The sequence below is a fragment of the Sitophilus oryzae genome, unplaced genomic scaffold (assembly GCF_002938485.1).
Source record: "Sitophilus oryzae breed Bouriz unplaced genomic scaffold, Soryzae_2.0 scaffold_1576_pilon_pilon, whole genome shotgun sequence".
In the NCBI taxonomy this organism is placed as follows: Eukaryota; Metazoa; Arthropoda; class Insecta; order Coleoptera; family Curculionidae; genus Sitophilus; species Sitophilus oryzae.
Genome location: NW_022146254.1, coordinates 8668580 through 8690243, shown reverse-complemented (window position 1 = coordinate 8690243; position 21664 = coordinate 8668580). Strand labels below are relative to the sequence as shown.

At 31.2% G+C, this 21664-nt stretch overlaps 2 protein-coding genes across 3 annotated transcripts in view; one reads left to right on the top strand and one right to left on the bottom strand.

Annotated features, from left to right (window-relative positions):
* The window catches only part of LOC115879214 (chitinase domain-containing protein 1), a 45138-nt gene extending 43405 nt beyond the window's left edge, over window positions 1–1733 (top strand). For both annotated transcript variants that reach the window (XM_030895910.1, XM_030895909.1), the window contains 2 exons: window positions 1090–1315; window positions 1370–1733. In XM_030895910.1, the coding sequence (XP_030751770.1) occupies window positions 1090–1315; window positions 1370–1514 (371 nt within the window). In that variant the 3' untranslated portion in view covers window positions 1515–1733. The remainder of the gene's footprint in view (window positions 1–1089; window positions 1316–1369) is intronic.
* Window positions 1582–21664, bottom strand: LOC115879215 (short-chain dehydrogenase/reductase family 16C member 6-like). The gene is made up of 7 exons (XM_030895911.1): window positions 21276–21664; window positions 14733–14876; window positions 10856–10983; window positions 9187–9422; window positions 5784–5945; window positions 5524–5723; window positions 1582–1913 (listed from the first exon to the last, which is right to left on the bottom strand). The coding sequence occupies exons 1-7, from the start codon at window positions 21362–21364 to the stop codon at window positions 1811–1813; spliced, it is 1062 nt and encodes a 353-aa protein (XP_030751771.1). The 5' UTR covers window positions 21365–21664; the 3' UTR covers window positions 1582–1810.

Here is a 21664-nt window from a genome sequence, read left to right as displayed (position 1 = left end):
CGTCTTCATCAGGGTGGGACTGAGGATTTGATATTGAAGAAAAATGTGGGTCACTTTTGGCATAATTGGGCACAGGCTACAGGATGACGTTCTCGACGTTTCGAACCGATGCCTCTAAATGGACGAAATCATCAAAATTTTTCTTAATCCGGTGTTTAACCATAGTAAATTTTTGTTATTTTTAATATAAAATTGAATTGAAGTGATTAAAAAGTACTCCCTCAATACAAAAAGAAATGCAACGAAATTACAATAAAGGAATTAATAATAAATCAAATTCAATACAAATTTCACTGGTTTGAAATGACGCATAGAAAATTGTGACGTCACCTATAAGCATTTGACTGAATAGTTCACAGGGCGCGAGCCTCTGAAGAATAATATTATGGTGTGTCTAGTTCTCTGCTACCGTATTTACACCATATATCTTAAAATCACGTTAGATTTTTCTATTTTTAATAAGATCGTTAAAAAATACGTTTTTATGTGGGATTATTCTTTATTACCTCAATATTAAATTTACTTCTATATTTTTTACTACTAGAAATTAAAACTTAAATTTTTATAATTAACAGGTTACTGCCATTTTTATCGAAGCACTAAACACTACCAAAGTTGTTCGGATGTTCGAGGCGTTCGAGGGCTCCAGGTTAGATTTGTATACACTTTTGATAGGTGACGTCAGAGATTGCAAAAGTGTAAATTTGAAATTCTTAATATTGATTAATTTTTTTTTTAAAAAATGGGATGAAATTGAAGTAAAATAAAAAATACGGGTGTCATAAAATTGTATGAAGATTAATTATTTGCAATAAAAAAACTCTGGTTAAACTCCGGATTATGGGTCAATTGGAATCAAACTCGGCATGTGGATAGATGTACCAGAATAGAGTCCTCAGACGGACAAACGGCTATTTTAATACAAATTTTGTGAAAGTAGATTAAATTATTTATTAATTTTTAATTTATTACTTTTTCAACATTTTTTCAAAATATACTTTTCAAAAATGTCCTTCAAATCCTTCAATTTAATAGCTGTTAGTAAGAAGTTTCACATTAAATATGCGAACACAATTTTTTTTATTGTAGGTCCAAATGCTCCATCTTCATGGGTTGAGGATTCTATAACATCTATCAGTTCAAATCTTACCCAAAGACCAAAGATTTTAATGGGTTTAAACTTTTATGGAAATGATTATACAGCATCTGGTGGAGGATCAATTATATTTCATGATTATATTAAACTTCTTAAAAAAAATCCAGAACAGAAACTTAAATATAATCCTGAAGTAGAAGAGCATTATTTTGATTATAAGTATGATGTTTTAATGAAAACAAATACAAATGCAAAATGTTTTTTAATTTTTAGGGACGATAAGGGTGTGAAACATTTGGTATTTTATCCAACCTTGTATTCCATATTTAAAAAAATTGATTTAGCACATAGATTAAACACTGGTATTTCTATATGGGAGATTGGACAAGGATTGGATTATTTCTATGATTTACTGTGATAATTTCAATATAGATAAGTTAGCATTTCAAATTAAAAGTTTTAAATAGATAAAGTTAACATCCAAATGGGTGATGCATTTATATATTTACAGAGATAGGGACCTATTCAAGAAACTTTTAGTCCAACTGTATATTTTGTTACCTACATTAAAAAATTATTTAAATTTGCCATTTTACTTATTTCAATGTGTTCTTTATTATTAAATATTTTTACTAAATTATTGTATTTTATTTATTAGATATAAATTATTAAGTTTCTAAATTAACAATAAATTTACATTATAAAAAGTTTTTCTTAGGCTGCTTGAGGTTCTTGGAATTTTCTCATGGTCTTCATGGCTTGAGGTAGACGAAGTACTCTGTATTGAAGTAACCAATTCAATTTGGTTGGTAGGTAACTTAAACAAAATAATTTATTATGAAAAATTATTAGCACATACAGGGTGGCGCGTCTCATACGACGCCGAGGATCGAAGGAGAACAGAACTGGAAAGAGAGCTTTTAAACAGTTTTTAAAAAAAATGCTGTAAATTAACCTACATATGGTTAATTTACAGCATTTTTGATATTGGAGATGGAGAACTACCCTCTATAAAACCGTCCCAGATACTGGCTTTTGTCAAAGCCCTGGGACTGTATGATGAGTTATGATTCAAGAAAGGGGGACACAATGGATCTGTAAGGTCGAAGTGATTAACCCCCCTCCCACTCGTTCTAAAAATGTAATGGAACATCCTATACAGAGTGGTCCGAACTGTATTCCGGAAACTTCGGCAGCATATTCTGCAGATAAAAATAAGTAAAAAACTTCATACAAATATATGTCCTAAAATGTTTAGTTTCGGAGATACAGGGTGTAGAAGTTTCATATTTATTTCGATTTTTTCTAAATAATTTCTGAAGTCACGTCAATATTTGGATGAAAATTGGCGTCTGGAGTTTTTTGACGTGAGAAATTTGATTTTGATATCAATACGACTCCTATTTGTAGGGAGCGCCACCTACATGTGTTTTAACTGTTTTGAAGGATAATAACTTCTCGTCTGTACCTGTATAAAACTACTGAGTGAAAAAATACACATTTCCGTGATTTTTTACGTAAAAAATGTTTGTAGGCGACAAAATTTTAGTTGCATCTATTTGCCCCCCCCCTAATTTACATAATACCCTAACCCAGTTTGTAAATATATGTTATCTCTGGGTTAAAAACATAACTCAAGAATATTTGGGACAAAACTAAAGCAAAAATAACAGCTTTCAACGTAATGACATAATGATTGTTATAATGTACAAGTATATGTTTTTTTATCTATTACTATGGAGTACATCATAGAATTTTATTTTATTTTTATCTATTTACGCAAACTTAAAAATTGGTAGTATTGAGAGAAAGAATAATTATGTTTTATATATTAAATTGATGAGTCGGTTTCTTAATAAAGAAAAGTTATTTATTATTATATCAGTAAAATTATCAGATGTCGAAGAGCTGTGAAAAGATCTTTTTAGATTGAAAGTAAGGCAAGTGACGATAAACGTCTATTTTTATGGAATCTCTACAATAAAGTTTAATGCATTTCAAACATGAAAAATGTCTCTCAACCCAAGTACTTGTAAATGGTGTAGTAACAAACAAAAGAAACAATTTGAAAGCCTCTGGAAATATATTTCCAGGATTATTCTACTTAAATTATTTTATAATCAAAATTATCATATCTATTGCAATTTATTCATTAATTTACGTTGGTCAATAACATCTTTTGTTTGTTAAATCACTATTAAATGCGTTGGAAATGTATCAAAAACATATAACAAGTTTGTTAAATCAGATGTTAAATGCGTTGGACATTTTTTATAGGATTCTTTAACTTTCGGATACGCAAAAGATAAATAAAAATAATTGAGACATACGGGTACCTATCTGCAAACATTATTTCTAAATGTATAACAGTGTTATCTAATATTTCATAAAATAAAATTCGCAAAGATATTTGACTTAGCCGCTTTTATTAACACATCGAATTGAAATAGCACACTGAGACTTTTCTGTAATATCTGTTGTATCGTCTTCTTGCACCGAATAAAATAACGCGCTTTTTTACTTCGGATTCTTTTATTTCTGTGACGTGTTCTGAAATACAACTTTTTTTCGAATTTTCATATAAAAGTTTCGATGTACTTAAACAGCCGTTAAACGGTAGCCTACTAAAATGCCGTTAATAGATATTGTGACGTCGTTCATGTCGGCGGAAAGTAATGCCTTCCTATAAGCATTTTGCAAGAGCACCTGTGGCTCCGTGGCTGAGGCTATCGCTTCGTGAGCGCATGGTCCGTGGTTCAAATCTCACGCCGACCAAGACTTTTTTATATATGTTTTTGCATATAGCGTGATCTTATTGCATTGGTCCAACCAAAGAGAGTGACTCTTTGGTTGGATTGGTTTAGTTATTTGGCGGGTTGGTTAGCGTGGTTATTTGGAGGGTGTTAATTCATTGGTTAGTTGGTTGGTTTTTACTAATTTATATTTGTTTTTTATATTTTTTTATCAGTGTCGAGGTTAGTTGCGTTGGTTAAGTTGGTTATTTGGTAGGGTGGATAGCGTTAGTTCTTATAAAATTCCTATATTTTATAAAACCCGTCAAGTGCGTCACATCAACGACGTCATACCTATTAACGGCATTTTAGCAAGCTACCGTTTAACGGCTGTTTAAGTACAGCCTAAAAGTTTTAAATGCTACGTATAATGAATCATAAAATATCCCCTTATGAAATATCGGGAATATCCCCTTAACTTCTAAGCCTACCGAGCCTCCACGACTTCATGCGAAGGCGACAGGAGATTTCGCCTAAGCCCCGCCTTAATACGATACAACTCCGATTTACGTCGCGTCGCTACCGCACGATGAGTTAGATAGAGACAGAAGACTGCCGTACGTCGTGCATCGACTCTGATAGTAGGTGATGGAGAAATCGCCGAACAAAGACACTCCAACGGTCAAAATTATTTTGTTTTCTAACGCAGTGGCACAGTCAGCGTACGCCAGCGATAGTGAATATTTTAATATACAAGACAATAATATACATTAACTTAACAACAATAATATTGATTATTAAAACACACTTCCGCGTATTAACAGTATTTTTATGTATTGGATAGTAAATAATGTAATGTAATAAACCGCTTAAATTCTGCCAAAATTTTAGGGTAGGCGCCGCCTACCTTGCCTACCCTGACGAGCCGCCCCTGGTCAATACATGTCATTATTGACAAAAAATACGATAAATTTGAGAACTTTTTATTTTTTTAAATTAACCATAAATTTTTCTTCGAAGAAATGACGGGAAAACAGTTTCTGTTGAAATTTTGACACAAAAACATTTCAAATTTATGATTTCACTCTAATAACTATTTAGTCAACATGTTTAATTTATGTCAATGATGAGGTGTTTTGATAATTTCGAGTCCAAATATCTTGAGAATCATTACTCTTAGCAATTTTTACTAAGAGACTTTTTTTACGTTAAAAAACATCGTGAACGTATATTTTTTTACTCAGTAGTTTTATACAGGTACGGACAAAAAGTTATCACTCTTCAAACCAGTTAAAAATATGTAGGTGGCGCCCTCTACATCTAAGAGTCATATTGACATAAAAATCAAATTTCTCATGTCAAAAAACTCCCAGACACCAATTTTTATCCAAATACTCACGTTACTTCAAAAATTATTTGGAAAAAATTGAAATAAAAATGAAACTTGTTCACCCTGTATCTCCGAAACTACTTTTTCTGCCGAAGTTTACGGAATATAGTTCGGACCACCCTGTATATTAACTGATTTTCGATTTCATTTCAATTCCACTTAAAAACTACAAATTTAGTGTAAAAATAAGTTCCAATGGCAAGGAACATCCCAAAGAGAATGCTGATTTAGAAAGTCTTCAGAACAATGAATTATTCTGTATATGCACAAGATAATTTTTATAGCACAAACATTAATGCACTTACTTTTTTAAACCTAGAATATATAAAGAGGAGGCTGGTACACTGCAAAAGAATTCCTCTCTTCTAATGGCCAATATGGTTCTCTTAGCCACTACTTTTGGTTCTAACATGGGACTGTATGTAGGCTTACACCCTTCAAACATCCCAGTATTTATAAAATACGGGGCAACCATTGTCAGATTTATAGCACTATACTTTTTGGTCTGTAACAAAAATTGGATTAGCAAAGTCAACATTATTTTTCATTTTTTGTTTCAAAATACTTTAAGTTCAGTCCAAAGACTTTCGTGAAATCCGATTGTAGCATATTTTGATCCACTATAATCTGTACAACTGTGGGCTCCTAAAAGACCAGTTAGACTACCAATGGTAACTATGTGACCGCTTCCATGTTTAATCATTGTGGGTAGAAAAGCTTTTGCAGTCTAAAAAATAAGTAGATCTCTTAATGAACTATATTTGAAGGGTCTAGGGGAAAAACACGATAAGCGCCATTTCACTGATTTTACAGGAGGGCACCGAATACTTGATGTGTATTCTATATTTTTACTAGGTATATACCATAGGATTTAACAACTTATTGCGCTGCTGAGTTTATACATTTTGTAGGGACCAGTTAGACCTACTATAATGCTGTAAAATTTGAAAATTAAGGAATTGGCACTTATTAAGTTTTCCCCTGGACCCTTCATTTTGTATGCAATATTTCAGTAATATTGCAGAAAATGTTATAACAAGTTATATTACATAAATATTGCTGAAAATAAAAGAATTTCGGACTTCCATTGTCTTTATTTATTTTGAATTACACTAAAAAATGTACAAAAGGGTGAAACAATGAAGTCAGGTTTTGCGGACCATCTTTGGTCAAAACAGCACAATATAAAGTGGTCGGAAGTTCGGGTTGTCCATAGGAAATATCACTGGAAAAAACGTAAATTTACAGAAGCCGTTTTTATAGCAAACAATAATAACATCTTTAACAATCTTAGTACGGAAATATCCACGATATGCCAACCACTGATAAGACGCACCAATGCAGACATTCTCAGTGGCCAACCTCATGGTTTACCACTGTGCACCCAACTTCCTCACGGAGTATACTAGGGCTGGAGTATACTAGGGCTGGAATTTCTGGCCTTGGGTGCCGATTTCGAGTGTACGAAGAGTACGGTCAACACGCTTAGCAAAATAAGATGTACCGAATAAAGACAGACGGCCAGTATTTTCCCAAGCGCATGGAATCTAGCGTCAGATTAAGTGGTTATGTAATAAATACTTCGTATTTTTGCTCTCTCCAACTTACTAGATTGCCATAGCGATTCACTCCTATACATGTAAACGCCGACTTAAGGTTTCGCTTGCCAGCAGGATATAAACCCAGTAGTTTTAGGAATTAGATTAGTTTACACTTGGTAAAGGTCAGTCATCCATCTGACCGAAACGTTGTGTAAGGCAAAATAAACCAAGACAATGGACGTTGAAAATTATTTTAGTTTCGATACTGAATCATTATCTACCACATTCAAAGATAAATATTGCTGTTAAAAAAAATATATAAATTTAACATTTATGCTCTCAGATTGTTTTATTTAATATTCACTATTCGCTAAATCGTATTATCGAAAAAAATCGTCCAGTTGGCTTTGGAATGACGATCTATGTTAATGATCATAAAACTGTGCATATAAAATGACAGCGATCTTCATTCCCAAGCCATCTATGACACCGTTTTTTATCGTATGGTATAATAAGTTTTACCAACGAATACCAAATAGTGCGTATATTGATTTTATTATCAGACAGTGCTAAATTGTTTATAGTTTTGAAGAGCTAACCTTATGATCAAAATTTTTAATTGTTATAAGGCTTTATGCTTTACACCCATAGGCTTTGAGTCTAAAGCCTAGTTTTCATGAATCCGAATTTCGAACTTTTTAAAATCAAACAAAAAAACCTTCGAATTTAACGTTTTCATGTATCTAAATATTCTATTATTTTGCTCTTTAATTTTATGTAGGGAGCAAAAACAGGAAATAGCCATCTTATCCGATATTCAAGCAGCACTAAAAGCGATCAACTCAGTAACCATCATTTGAAGTTGGTCAAAGAATGCTTAGAGAAGCTGAACAAATTAGGCAAAGAAAATAAAGTCCTCCTACTCTGGGTCCCGCTCACCAAGGGATAGAAGGCAATGAAAAAGCAAACGATCTAGCTAGAAAACGAGCGAACACTTCACTAAAGAGGACTACAGACGTTCATCCATACTTGACAAGTGTACTTGTGCAAGCGTACTTGTATAAGAATTTTAAACGTGTGTAGGAACAAACTTGTACAAGTATTTCGACTTGTGCAAGTGGCATAGACTTGTACGAATTTTCTTCATGCCCCAGTGATTTGCGCAAGTATGCATGAACGTGTGTATCAAACTTGCGCAAGCCTGAAGTTGATTCTAGTAGGTTTATTGGTTGGTTCTTATTTGTTTGTTACCAGAAGATAGACAAAAAGGGCTAGTGAACATGAAAAAAGTATGCGGGAGGTATTGGTGGAGTTCATTAGTATTTATAGAGAATCTCTTTGTTTATGGCAAGTAAAATCAAAGGACTATCATAATAAAAACAGAAGAGAGGCTGCATGTAAAAGTTTAATTAAAAAATTGCAAACAATTGATAAAATTGCAAACCGCGATTTGATTGTAAAAAAATAAACAGTTTAAGAACAAATTTTAGCAGGGTAAAACTTCAATTCATTTAAAATATTAGTATGCGAATAAATATTCCTTTTTAGAAGGCAGTTTTTGCATCAAAATCGACGGCTTTTCTTTTTTCTTTTTGTTTAAGCAGAATAACGAACATCGCAAGAGCTAGCGCGTCTTCTTCGTCCATTTTTACCTACTAAAACCTGACTAAAACTATTTAAGTGCGCTTGTATTGTGTGGAGTCAATGCAAACTTGTGCAAGTACGTTTGCATAAGTACAACTTGTCAAGTATGCATGAATGTCTGTAGCCGCCTTAAAACGGAACTGCAGAACCTGAAAGACACCATCCGTAACCTGGAATGGAAATCCTCCAACGGTCCAAGACACTCGAAAGAGTTCCTCAGGGTTAATGATCGAGAAAAACAAAAGATTTTCCTTGATTTAAGTAAAAACATTCTTCGGATTATCACGGGGTTTCTAACAGGATACTGTCTCCTCAACGAACACCTCAGTAGACTGAAGCTGAAAAACAACGGCGAATGCAGATTCTGTGGGGAAATGGACAACAAACGGCAATGTTGGGTTCATATGAACTCGGATCAACGCACCATGTTTGTATAACCGGATCTTAGTGCTACATATTTTAATGCTAAAAAAGTGTTGACAAATTCACAACAAATTCACCAGGGACGTCCATGGGCTATCATCAAGTCTAATAGCAACTATTAACATTTTTTAATGTGGTTAACTGGGCAGTAGGTTGAAGTACTAATTTCTCATCAATAAATTATGAAAAAACATTCTTATAAACATGGGTGAAGAAATACATATTAAAGATACAGGATGTTACATATCCGGTGTTATCACTTTTTATCCATCTGATTCCATCAGATCTCCAGATCATCTGTTTTTCCGTTGTTTTATCTTATTTTACCTAATCACACTTAAACAGCTATTAAAAACTTACCCAATAACAGGAGAGGGTATTCACTTTGTAAGTTTTCTCGATCATGTAATCCGGTATGTCCAAAAACGGTTGTCCGCAAACTATTCCTGCATTATTAATTAAAATGTCTACAGTTCCAACTTCGTCTTTGACGATATCGGCGTATTTGTAAATCATCTCTCTATCCGAAAGGTCGACGGCATACGTGTGAATTTTGTAACCATCTTGTTCTACCTTCTCTTTTAATTTTGCCATTGCTAAACAGATAAAAACATGTCTTGTTATTTTACACATTTTTGAAAATTTTTACATGTAAATAATACGCAGTCTATGTCGCAGGCGTATAGAATAATCCGGATTTTTGCATCCTAGCTCTTAAAATACTTCCACTTATTTCTGGGACACCCTTTATATCTAAATGCTTAAAATGCCAGCTTACTTAATACTCAGACTAATCGATTATACGAGGAAAGCCTGAAAAGTTTCTAATGATATCTTGAAGGGTGTCAATCTTTTTCGATGTTTAGTTCTTATTTGACGGTTGCTTGAGTGAGTCGATATAAAGATTGTTATATAAATGGAGAAAAGTATCGGGTGACCATCAAAAAAAGTAATACACCTACGCAAATCTGAGATTAGTTGTCTGTGAATTAATAACAGAACGATAGTTATGTGAGATGGATGTCGAGAGACGGGCTATACTAAGGGCTGGTAAAGGTTAGTTTTAGGTCGATATTTCCGTATGTAAGAAGAGTACAATGCGTTTATAACATACTGAACAAAGAGAGAACAGTAAAAACGTTGCCAAACGCATGAAATAAACCGAGAAACTGTGTACATTGCTAAGAGACGTGGAAGGAGATATAGCAGATTCGTCGCGGTCGAGTCGACCGTGTCGACCCAATCAGTACTTAAAATTCTATCTATTCTCATCTTTATTGTTCTCGTTATTTATTATTCGTATACTTTATTTGTTTATTAATTAACGAGTCGTTGTAATTTTCCCTATAGCTTGTAAATTTTTAAGTGCATGTTAGAAACACTTGCACTTTTGGTAAAAATAAGTGGAATTGAGTTGGTGTTCGACAGTGGTCACGCTATTAGAACTCTGAATTCTAAAAACGATACCTCGGAATCCATTAGGAATAATTGGTTGTAGTTTTTTTTTCAAAAGCTTTCTTAATATTTCTGCTATATTTTCTTCGCAGACAATATGTGAAAATCTTTATAAATAAGAAAGTTATACGATTGCTGAAAGTTGCTAAGCACTAAAAGGAAATGGACGGGTTTTTGTAAATTTTTGAATGGAAAGAAACCAAGCCTATCGAATTTTTCTCATTTAAACATCTTGTAAAAGATCCGAACTTCAAAATAAAAAAAAATCAATATACTGACCCAAAAGTATGAGTTGCCAGCATGGCACATCCGTCTTTTGGTTCTATGTACCTCTTACTTATTACAAAATTCAGATTTTTACCATATTGTGACACACAAACTTTGAAGTGATTCTCTAAAGATTTCGCCTGTCTATCGTTTTTAAACGGTTTTATTATACGATTAGTATTAATATGAAGATTTTATAATAATTTAAAAAGAATATAAATATATTTATTAGCTTTCACTTATTAGAAGAATTTCAAGAATATCAATGCCTTTTGACATATCGAATTTTCGTTTGATAAATATCTACCTTTTTCGTTAACATCCCAAACAATCACTTTTGCTTTATATTTGACTAGTCTGGTAACAAGTTCTTGTCCAACACCTCCCGCACCTCCTGTGACTAGAATTGTTCGTCCCCTTAAACTTTTAAGGGTCCTAAAAACAACAGAATTAGTTATCACCATTTTATACCGGGTGGTGCATCGTCGTTGAAAACAGGAAATTCCATGCAAATTTTGAACTTTCCAAATATTGGCTCCCCTATTAATTTTACAGCTAATCGTAAATAGTTTTTTTAAAGGTCTACGTATGCTGAATACACATGCCAAATTTGAACAATTTTGGACCGATTTTAAGTAATTTATGAAAAACTGCATCTATTTTTAAATTAAAACTGAACAGGTAACAATGCTAAACCCTTAGAAAACAATAAAAGCTAAACCAATCAATGTCAGCATACCTTAAGTTGTCAGCCTATTATTAAATCATTATCAAATATAATGTGTTGTGCTGTCTGCACTACTACATTTAATAGCTACGCTTAGTGTCATTGTCTGGAAACTTATATGGTGAAATTTTGATAAAATAATTTAGTACTCACTAAAAACACGGTATGTCGCTAGTGGTAGGAAAATAATTTTTAGAGGTTACTAGTTTATTTGGTTGCCTGTGATATGAATATACAGGGTGTTTCCTAATTAATCTAAAAAATAAAAAATCGTTAGAAAACGGGTTAAGGCGGACTCTTAATAAGTATATTTATTTTTTTCTCGGCAACCGTTTGATGAACAAGAAAAACCCGAAAGATCAATTTTGTTGAAAAAGGATGGCCAGTCAAGAAAAAAATATATTTTCTTTAAAAAAGCAGTAGTGTACCATTTATGTTAAGCAAAATATCGATTTTTTTAAAATTTTTACACCCTGTAGATCAGAAAGGAAGTACTTTAGACCCAATGGTTATATAAAAATTATTTTAAGAACACATGCGGAATCACACCACAATTTTTTAGACTAATTAAAAAACACCCTGTATATTGTCAACTTGACAATGATTGTTGATAAATCAAAACATACCTTTTCTGTGAAAAACGCCCGATTTTCGCAGGAAAATTTTTGTTTTTATTGAATTTGGGTCTGCGTCTGCAAATACTTAATATTCTATCTATCTAAATTTTAAATATCATAGTCAGAAATAGTTTTATTATTTATTAACTGTAAAAATGGTATACTTATAAGTTTTATAAAATATTGTGATTTACTTTCTACCTTGTAGTCAAAATTTATATTTAATAAACTGTAAAATATATATATTCTTATGTTTTATTAAAGTTACTCTGATATACTAATATATCAGCGTAACTTTAAAACTAAATCCTTTGAAATCAAATATAAACATAAAAAATATTTACAGCAGAAAAGGCGAAGGCGCTGGGTTAAACGTAGTCTCTACTAAGAACACGGAGGGGCGCTTTGACCCAAAATTTTACTATTAAGTGTCATATCTATCTTAATAGAAGATTATTTTCTTTTATCTATGGCTTAGTGTTCCCGAAATGTATATTTGTAATTTTAAATTGGTTCAAATGAGACAAATGCATGACATTTAGAAAATACAATTTGACATTGACAAAATTATATGATGACGACGTGATGACAGCTTAAGGTACGTTGGCATTTATCTGGTTTTGCATTGTTACCTGTACACTTATAATTTAAAAATGGTGCAGTTTTTCTTAAATTACTTAAAAGCGGATTGTCTAAAATTGTTGAAATTTGGCATGTGTATTGAGCATACGCAGACCTTTAAAAAACCTACCGTGTGATAAAAAAAAAACGGCGTTCAGTTGGCTGGGAAATGACGATCGATGACATTTCCCATATAAATTTACATATAAAATGACAGCGATCTTCATTTCATAGCCATCGTTGACCGCTTTTTCTCGATCATACGGTATTTACAACTTTGCTGTAAAATTAATAGGGGAGGCAATATTTGGACAGTTCAAGATTTACATGGAATTTCCTATATTTCCAACGACCATGCACCACCCGGTATACCTAGTACGTTTTACCAAATAATAAAATTTCATTCTTGGTGTATAAAAAAGTATAATTATATCTACCTATAAACAGATGTAGATTTTTATAGAGTTGAGTATTATGTATCTATACGAGGTAGGCCTATTCCAAACACCGGAACACCGTTGAGATAAACACCGGTGTCAGGATAAACACCGGTGTTGTAGATGAACATCGGTGCTGAAATGATCACCGGTGTTGAGATAAACACCGGTGTCGGTGTTGACACCGATACACCGACTGAAACACCGGTGGTCATCACTCTCAAATCTCAACACCGAACAGGTCTAAATACAAGGGTTGTTTTTTACAATTTGTATATAAAAACATAGTAGGCGCCTCTGTCAACTTATATCAAATGTGAAAAATAACCGTCGTTTATAGTTAACTTGACGCCATAGTTCTGGACAGCTTCTTCATTTAAAGCCTCTATACTAAACTGAATTTTTGAAGTTGACGATTGACGAGTTACTCGGAATATGGAATTAAGCCGAGAAAATTTTCGCGCAATAATTTTTTACAATTTTCGTAGACAAGTTTCGGGTTTCGGCGATGAAGAACCACATCAGTCGACAATTTCTCGATCCAAGAACAGGTCGATCCAAGAACAGGTCCATCGACAACGGCAGTCGCCCAGAAAAACGTTGATGCTGTAGTTGATTATAATGGTTGTTTAAGTTCACCAGATGGCATTAAATAATTGTTAAATTAATGTTATGATATTAGATGCGATATGAATATTTTTAAACAGTGCTGTGGTATGCCGGGTCCAGACCAGTAATGTTTTACGACAAAATTGCGACAAATCCAATACATTTCTGCGACATTTTTGTAAAGATCAAAGTGTTATATTTTGTTCGTATATTTTACAAGTTGTCGGTGCAGTGTGGCGTGGGCTGCCAACAGTAGGAGACCAATGAAATCACACATGGTTAATAAAACTCATTCGCAACAACTAAACTTTTGACTTTGTTGTTCTTTTGTCCTTGCGGTGTAGACAATTTGTCTCAAGTTTATCTCGCCAGAATTCCTCATTTTTTGTCGCAAGTTTCTCTTATTTTTGTCTCAAAATCGTGTTTACTTTTTGTCGCCTTGGTCTGGACCCGGCATTAGAAGCTCACCATGAGCCAATGGATCATGAACGAAGGGATTACTGAGAAAAAAATAATTTTATACAGTTCGGAGAAAATTATACAGGGTGGTCTGAACTGTATTCCAGAAACTTCGGCAGCATATTCTGTACATAAAAATAAGTAAAACTGTTTGTATAAATGTATGTCGTAAAATACTTAGTTTCGGAGATACAGGGTGTAGAAGTTTCATTTTTATTTCGATTTTTTCCAAATAATTTCGGAAGTAACGTCAATATTTGGATGAAAATTGGTTTTATACAGGTGTCCGTAAAAAGTTATTACTCTTCAAAATAGTTAAAACACATGTAGGTGGCGCCCTCTACTAGTAGGAGTCATATTGACACTAAAATCAAATTTTTCATGTCAAAAAACTCCCAGACACCAATTTTCATCCAAATATTGACGTTACTTCAGAACTTATTTGGAAAAAATCGAAATAAAAATGAAATTTCTACACCCTGTATCTCCGAAACTAAGCATTTTAGGACATACATTTATACGAACTTTTTTACTTATTTTTATCTGCAGAATATTTTGCCGAAGTTTCCGGAATACAGTTCGGACCACCCTGTATACAAAGACATAAAAATTGATAAATAATTGAACTAAGTAAAATTATAAAATGTATTAAGACAAACAAAAATCAAACTTATCTGTTAATAGATTGATTAACTATTGAAAACACTAACTTACCTTAGTGATAACGGAATAAACATAAGTATAAAAGCTTCTGCCATATAATAGAAACTTAACCATAAAATTACAATCAAATCTAGAATTCCTGTAACTATTCTCAATGCGATCTTATGCAATGTTCGATAAATGGAGTACATAATTCTGAAAATAAAACAAGAGAATTAATTCATTACGGTGTATCATTTATATTATACTTTATAGTTAATAGTGTAATTAATTCTTATTAGTAATAATCAATACAGTTAGCCCAAAACATATTTTGTTTTATAATACAATATTGTATTATAATTTAATTATTATTAATTATTATTGTATATACTATTGCTATAAATATCGTAATCATATAGCTTGTTCAATATTCTACGCCAAACTCTCTAAAACATAACATATTTTTTCTTCGTTATTTTAAATGAAACATCCTGTAGATTATTTTTTTAATAGATGGAGAATCAGAAAATGAACATTTTTTGTATTTAGAGTATTACAAAATTTTTAACGGTAAGATACTCGCGGTATTATCTCATAAACTCGAACTTTTTTCAGCCACCCTGTAGAAGTTATTTTAACTTCTTTTATTTTAACTTTATTTTCCTGAAATGCATCCTAGTACATACCTACTTTAGGTTTACAGTTAAACAAAATTTCCAAGTTTTTTGTTCTAGAAGTTACAGATGCTCGGCGCACTATTACCGGACCCTGTATAATCAGTCCAAGATAATTATTACAGAGTAATTAGTTAGGTATTACAAGAGAGTGTCTTAATTACGTTACCATAATCTACTTTCGAATCCGACCCATGATATGAAATCCACGCATCATTTTTGCCATGTCAATTGAAAACCAAAACATCAGTAATAGAGAAAGTTATTAACAAGATAAATATCATTGATAATAATATAGCCATTAACATAAATATTAATATCGGAAAAATAAAGAAAACATTGAAAGACAAATAAGTAAATTATGCTTTTCTCTTTTTACAATGCACAAAAATAGACGTTGAAGCAAAACATAAAAGGCTAATGTGGGTCACAGTATATCCGTTCAGTTAAAAGCCTATAATCATCTGTAGAATGCAGATTTCTTATTATTGTCATACAATTTATTTTGCAATAACAGCGAATTTTTGTAAATTCTAATAGTATTTGTTATTTTATTGTAAATACCTAAATGATCGAAAAAAAAACGGCGTGAAGTTGGCTTGGATACATACATTACATCGGTTCCATTTACCATATAATTTTATCAGGCGATCTTTGTAATTGTGACGCCACTTCTTAATTATTATGTTGAATATAATATAGTGGTACTTAATTCAAGTGATTTTGATAAAAAGTGTCGAAATCCATAAACTATTAGTTACCCTTGCCCTGTGTGGCCTCTGGTAGTTAAAACAAATCTCATACAGGGTTGTTTTATACCATACCACTTTGTTGTCGAGACCATTTGCGTTCAGTAATTCCTTCAAGTAGCCTAAAGTATGTGGAATTGGAACACTGAGTGAATATATTGAGCTTACATCGTTATGTATAAAACAAAATTGTTTTCAATTTAATAACAAACTTTTTTGAACAGCAGGAAGGTACAGCAATGGGTAATCCATTGTCTCCATTTTTGGCTAATTTATTCATGAGCAGGTTTGAAGTGGAGGCTAAGAATCAGTTTGAGTATTTTCCAAGAGTATGGTTTAGGTATGTGGATGATATTTTTGCTGTTTTTGACACACATTCAGATACAATAGATAATTTTATTTCTAAGTTAAATAATCGTTTTCCTTCCATTAAATTTACACATGAAATTGAGAACAACGACAGATTACCATTTCTAGATGTATTAGTTATTAGAAATACTAATAATTGCCTGGAATTTGATATCTATAGGAAAAATACGACCACACGCAGATACATTCCTAATGAATCACATCATAGTGTTGAACATAAAATGGCTAGTTTAAATTTCTTAGTTCATAGATTACTTAGTTTCCCACATTCCAACGAAAATATGAAATAGAAAGAGATTACATTAGGAATGTAGCTGAGTGTAATGGATATTCTCCTTCACTAGTTGATAAATTAATTAGAAAACGTAGGTATAGGTTAATGATTTCTGAAAATTCGACTTTTCAAGTGAAGAAAGATACGTCTAAATATTTTTCGATACCGTTTGATAGAGAGTTATCCCATGGTCTAAAAGGAATTTTTAAGAATGTCAATTATAAACTTGTGTATAGTGCTAATAATAAATTACAACAATTATTAGGTAATCCAAAAGATAAAACACCTCCACTGGAAAGGTCGGGTATTTATGAAATTTCTTGTAAAGATTGTAATCAGAAATATGTTAGGTAAACTAGAAGATCAATATTAACTAGATTTAAAGAACATTTAGCTCAGATAAGATATGGTAGACCGGATAAATCTTGCCTTGCTGAACATATTGTTGATAATGAACATTGTATAGATCTTAATAATTTAAAATTAATTAAGCAAGTCTCAAATTACAGGCAACTAGATGCATATGAAAGCATCAGAATTAATAAATGTAAAGATAGTATGAACAGAGTCAACGGTCCAATTCCTTCAAGTTCTTTGTTCCTACTACTCTAGAGGCGGAAAGCTAACTGTTACGCTCAGTTGGCTCTGACTCGGTTGGCTAGATTTTGCCACGCCCACTCGGTGCCCACTGAACGAGTATATAAACGCTCAACTTGTAGATTGTACTTTAGTTTATAATCATCTGCTGATGATGCTAACATGGTTAGCGAAACGCGCGTCCAGTGTAAAAGTAAAAGTGTTTTGGTGTATTGTGGTGATTTAGTGTTTTTATTTTGCTTTTTATTATTGCAAAATAATATCTGATCAATAAATAATCTTCAGTAAATATTTAGTATTAAAAACTTTGATACCCTTGGAGCAATAAAGCCTTAAATTTTTTACTGCAATTTCACAAAATTCTAGAGAATAGTAGAATCTAAATATCGTATAATCTAAAATCTACATACATTTTGAGGAAAAAAAATTCCCGAAGCTGACTTCTAAAAAATGTTTTTTTGTCACACCAAGCTATGGGGGCGCATAAAATCTATTATGCTCTAATAATCTAGTTAGAAAAATTAATAAATTTTAAATTAATTAACGTTCGGGTTTATTTTTAATGGATGCCCTCTAACGGACAAACGAAGCACTTTTGTATAGAGGTAAATTATGTGCAATTAATTTATTTTGATTCAAAAAATACGTAGGTAGTTATTCTATGTCCACGGAATATTGGGACACCCTGTAGGTACTTTTTAATACTAGATATTTATTAAAAACATATGATTTTTAAGTAATATCTATACATTTGTCTCTGGATGTTGTGTTTATTTGTAAATCTGTAGTTGGCTAATAGGTATTTGATTTTAATTTTTAAATATTTTTCTTGCTTCAAACTATGGAGGGTAGATGTAAGAAAAAACTGCGACTTTATTTATGTTATGTTATTTTTATTAATATTTTATGTTAATATATTACTTATGCGACTTTATTTTAAAAAGTGATCACCAAAATGGGAAGAATTCACTAAATGACCACAGTAACCCTAACAAGCTATAAGGGATCGAATTGAACTTAGCGGTTATAAATAAAGTGAATTGTGAATTTAGTTAAAAAGAGAGGCAACACACGCCTTCAGGAGTTGCATATTTATTTATATCTTTTTAATTATTTCCTGTTCTAAAATTTTTTGGCGCTTCTTTCAAATGTAGAACTTTTGCTACAGCAGCGCCATCTCAGTGTTTCTTGTTTAATGACCACTTTTCAATACATGAAGATAATTCTCATTACGTATACTCATACATATGTATGCATATCTTATATTTTCTTTTATTAAATAGTCAGATAAAAGCACATTTATGCGACGAAGATACAAATGTATATCACTAGCAGATATGTTGCCAACTCGATTGCCTATAACTGATTTAACTGTTGTTTGATGTAACTTTAATATGAATATTTTTATTAGTATTTTAATACCGGTTTTTTATATAAGTATTAAAAGCCTATATATTAAAGATACATTAACCCAACTAGTACTAAAATTAATAAATGGGAAAATAATACAAGGTAATGAAACATATGGAATTTAGTGCTTTTAACGAAATATACAGGGTGAGTCTTAAATATGTTCGAATATTTTAAGGGCTGATAGCTCTCGATAAAAGAAACATATTATGTTCTCTTTATCATTTTTCAAATAAGTCCAAAATAACCAAGTTATTTAATTTTGAAAATTTCCTCAGAAAGTGTTTTTTGCTTTCTTTTCTGGATTTTCTTTATAGTAAATTAATCTACTATCTATGTTGCCAGGATATTATGTTTTTAACTAAAAATTAAAAAAAATCCAATTTTTTTTAAAAATTCCAAAATTTCAATTTTTTTTCACGAAGAAAACTTTATAGTCGTTTTTCTGGTGTCAAAATATACTACCCTTAGAAATATTTGCACTTAATTAAAACTCACCCTGTATAGAACAATAAAACTACGTATATAAATTTAAATGTTTTTAAGTAAAATTACTATAACTCTTTATTACATATATTAAGAATTAATACCATATCTCTAACCAAACAAATAATGATATATTAAAATAAAAAAAATCAAATTAAGAATTAAATTCTAAAATAAACCATATTAAATCAGAAATAAAACAAAGAGCTTTTTTTATCAAATACGAGTTGATTGGATATGTGTTAGTATAATTAATATTTAAAATACAAATAAGTATAAAATAAACGGAAAAAATAGAATGATGACAAATAACTCTGTCAATTATTTTCTCTGACAGACTATACCTTATTGAATATAATTATATAATAATAACTTTACTTATATGTACTTGTAGTTATTTAAAGAAAAATAATATATTTTCATATTTTTGGTATCATAATATTTGGCAACATAATCAGATAATGATATCAATAACTATTCTCACTTTTAGAGTTAAATATTTTTACATGTTTCTTTATATTTTAATAATCTAATTTTCAATGATATATTGTTTATTTGTTCTAGTCATTAGTTATTTTATTTTGTCATTAGTTATTCGTTTTTTTTATAAAACTTCCCATACAGCACATCAAATGATATTTACGATGTGTTTACATTATTAGATGTAGACACAGGGTGACACAATTCCCCCGATGTAAATATGCTACGTTTACACATTGTAGTTCAACACGTATGCACAAAGGTTAAACGTCCGCCTCACAATGTAGCCACAGTTTAGCATTTACGTATACACAAAGTAAGGGATACACAGTGTGCCGTAGGATACACAGTGCTTGTGTATTACGTTTAAACTCTGTTTACACATTGCAGTTGTGACTCCCGCATGTATACGTATTTTCCTTCGTATATACATCTTGTGCTAGATAAAACTACTTCTTATGAACGAATTTAGGAAATAATACAAGTTTTGATGCCTAACTTTTCGTTCTTTTTAATAAATATTTATTCAATGATACCAATTATATCTTTTTAGAACGAAAATTAGGAAAGCAAAGCTTTGTATTTTGCAAAAGTATCTCGATCGTAAGTTCAAGAGAAGTAGCCTTAAAATTGTTCCATTTTTGTTTTGTATTAAATGTACCATTTTTCTTCCATAAAATGGATTAAGTGGTCAAAAAATAAAATACTTATATTTCTTTATATCATGAAACGTATTGCTATTCTATTCTTTGAGTTGTTTAAAACAATAAGAATATTTTATGTAACCATTAACTATTTTTTATTATTAATACCTACTTCTAGGTTAATATTGTTTTTTTTTCAGTTAGTGTTAACATTGTACTTATTTATTAATTAAAAAAAAGTCCTAACGTTTTTTATTTTTTTAAGTGACCAAATTATTTTTACGTGTATTTTTTAAAAAGAAAACAATTTTTAAAACACATTATATCTGACAAATTTATCTAATTTCAATATAACTTTCAGTTTTTAATTTTAAAAAAAATATTATTAAACTTCAAAATCAGAATAGGAGACATAGGAAAGAAAAAGGTTATTATGATTTAATAATATGTTATAATTGCTTAAACAAGACAAACATAATCATTTTAAAGCATAGAGGAAAAAGTAAAATAACAATAAATTAAGAAGTGTACTAAACAAATTACACTGAAAAAAGGCGCGAAAAAGTAAATAATTATTTGATTAATATGTATTGGCCCATCATAAATAGGCACTATTTATTCTTTTATATTAAATTTTGTTTGCATTTCTTGTATTTTTTTAAGATACTTATTTGTTATTTGTTTGTTTTTTGTTGAGAAATGCTAGCTTATAGCAAAAATCTTTTTTTCAAGTATGGTAACTTATTATTTGCTGGATATAAATTTTAATTATACTAAATAAATATATTAGGCTGATAAAAAAAAATTCTTTATTAGAAATTTTAAATTTAGATGTGTAACTTAATTTATTATTCTATTTATTCTTCATTTAAAATGTATGTTAAATCAAACTCCCGGTTCAAAAAAAATAAACTAAATAAATAACCAACCTTTGCACTTTTTGAGTTGCACTATATTCCTTAGTTTCTGTCATTATTCTTCCGTTACCATTCAAATTTTCTACTGCCAATCTTCGCATTCTGAAAATTTAAACCAAACGACACGTTTAGGAAGATCGTTTTTTTTTACAGAAAGACCACCAAAAGTACCACCAGCACAAATATCAACGGACGATGTTCGTGTACCACTAGATGCCTCACGTCTGAGATGGTCTCGTTTTGGTTTTTCTCTCATTTGGAAAGGTACGTGCCTACCATCGAGCTGTAAGAGGTTTTCACTTACCCATCTGTGTGTGCTTCTGAAAGATGGACATATATTAATAAGTTGGCGATAAGTAGGTACCGTTAAATAATATAAAATTATTTTTTGATTTTTGGAT

Bases quoted from the DNA above. Each gene is read 5' to 3' on its own strand.
- LOC115879215 (XM_030895911.1), bottom strand. From the start codon at position 21,364: ATGCGAAGATTGGCAGTAGAAAATTTGAATGGTAACGGAAGAATAATG. The intron at 14,877-21,275 runs GTTGGTTATTTA...TTTTATTTTCAG, and splicing joins GCAACTCAAAAAGTGCAAAG to AATTATGTACTCCATTTATC. The intron at 9,423-10,855 runs GTAGATATTTAT...TTATCTGTTTAG, and splicing joins TTGGGATGTTAACGAAAAAG to CAATGGCAAAATTAAAAGAG.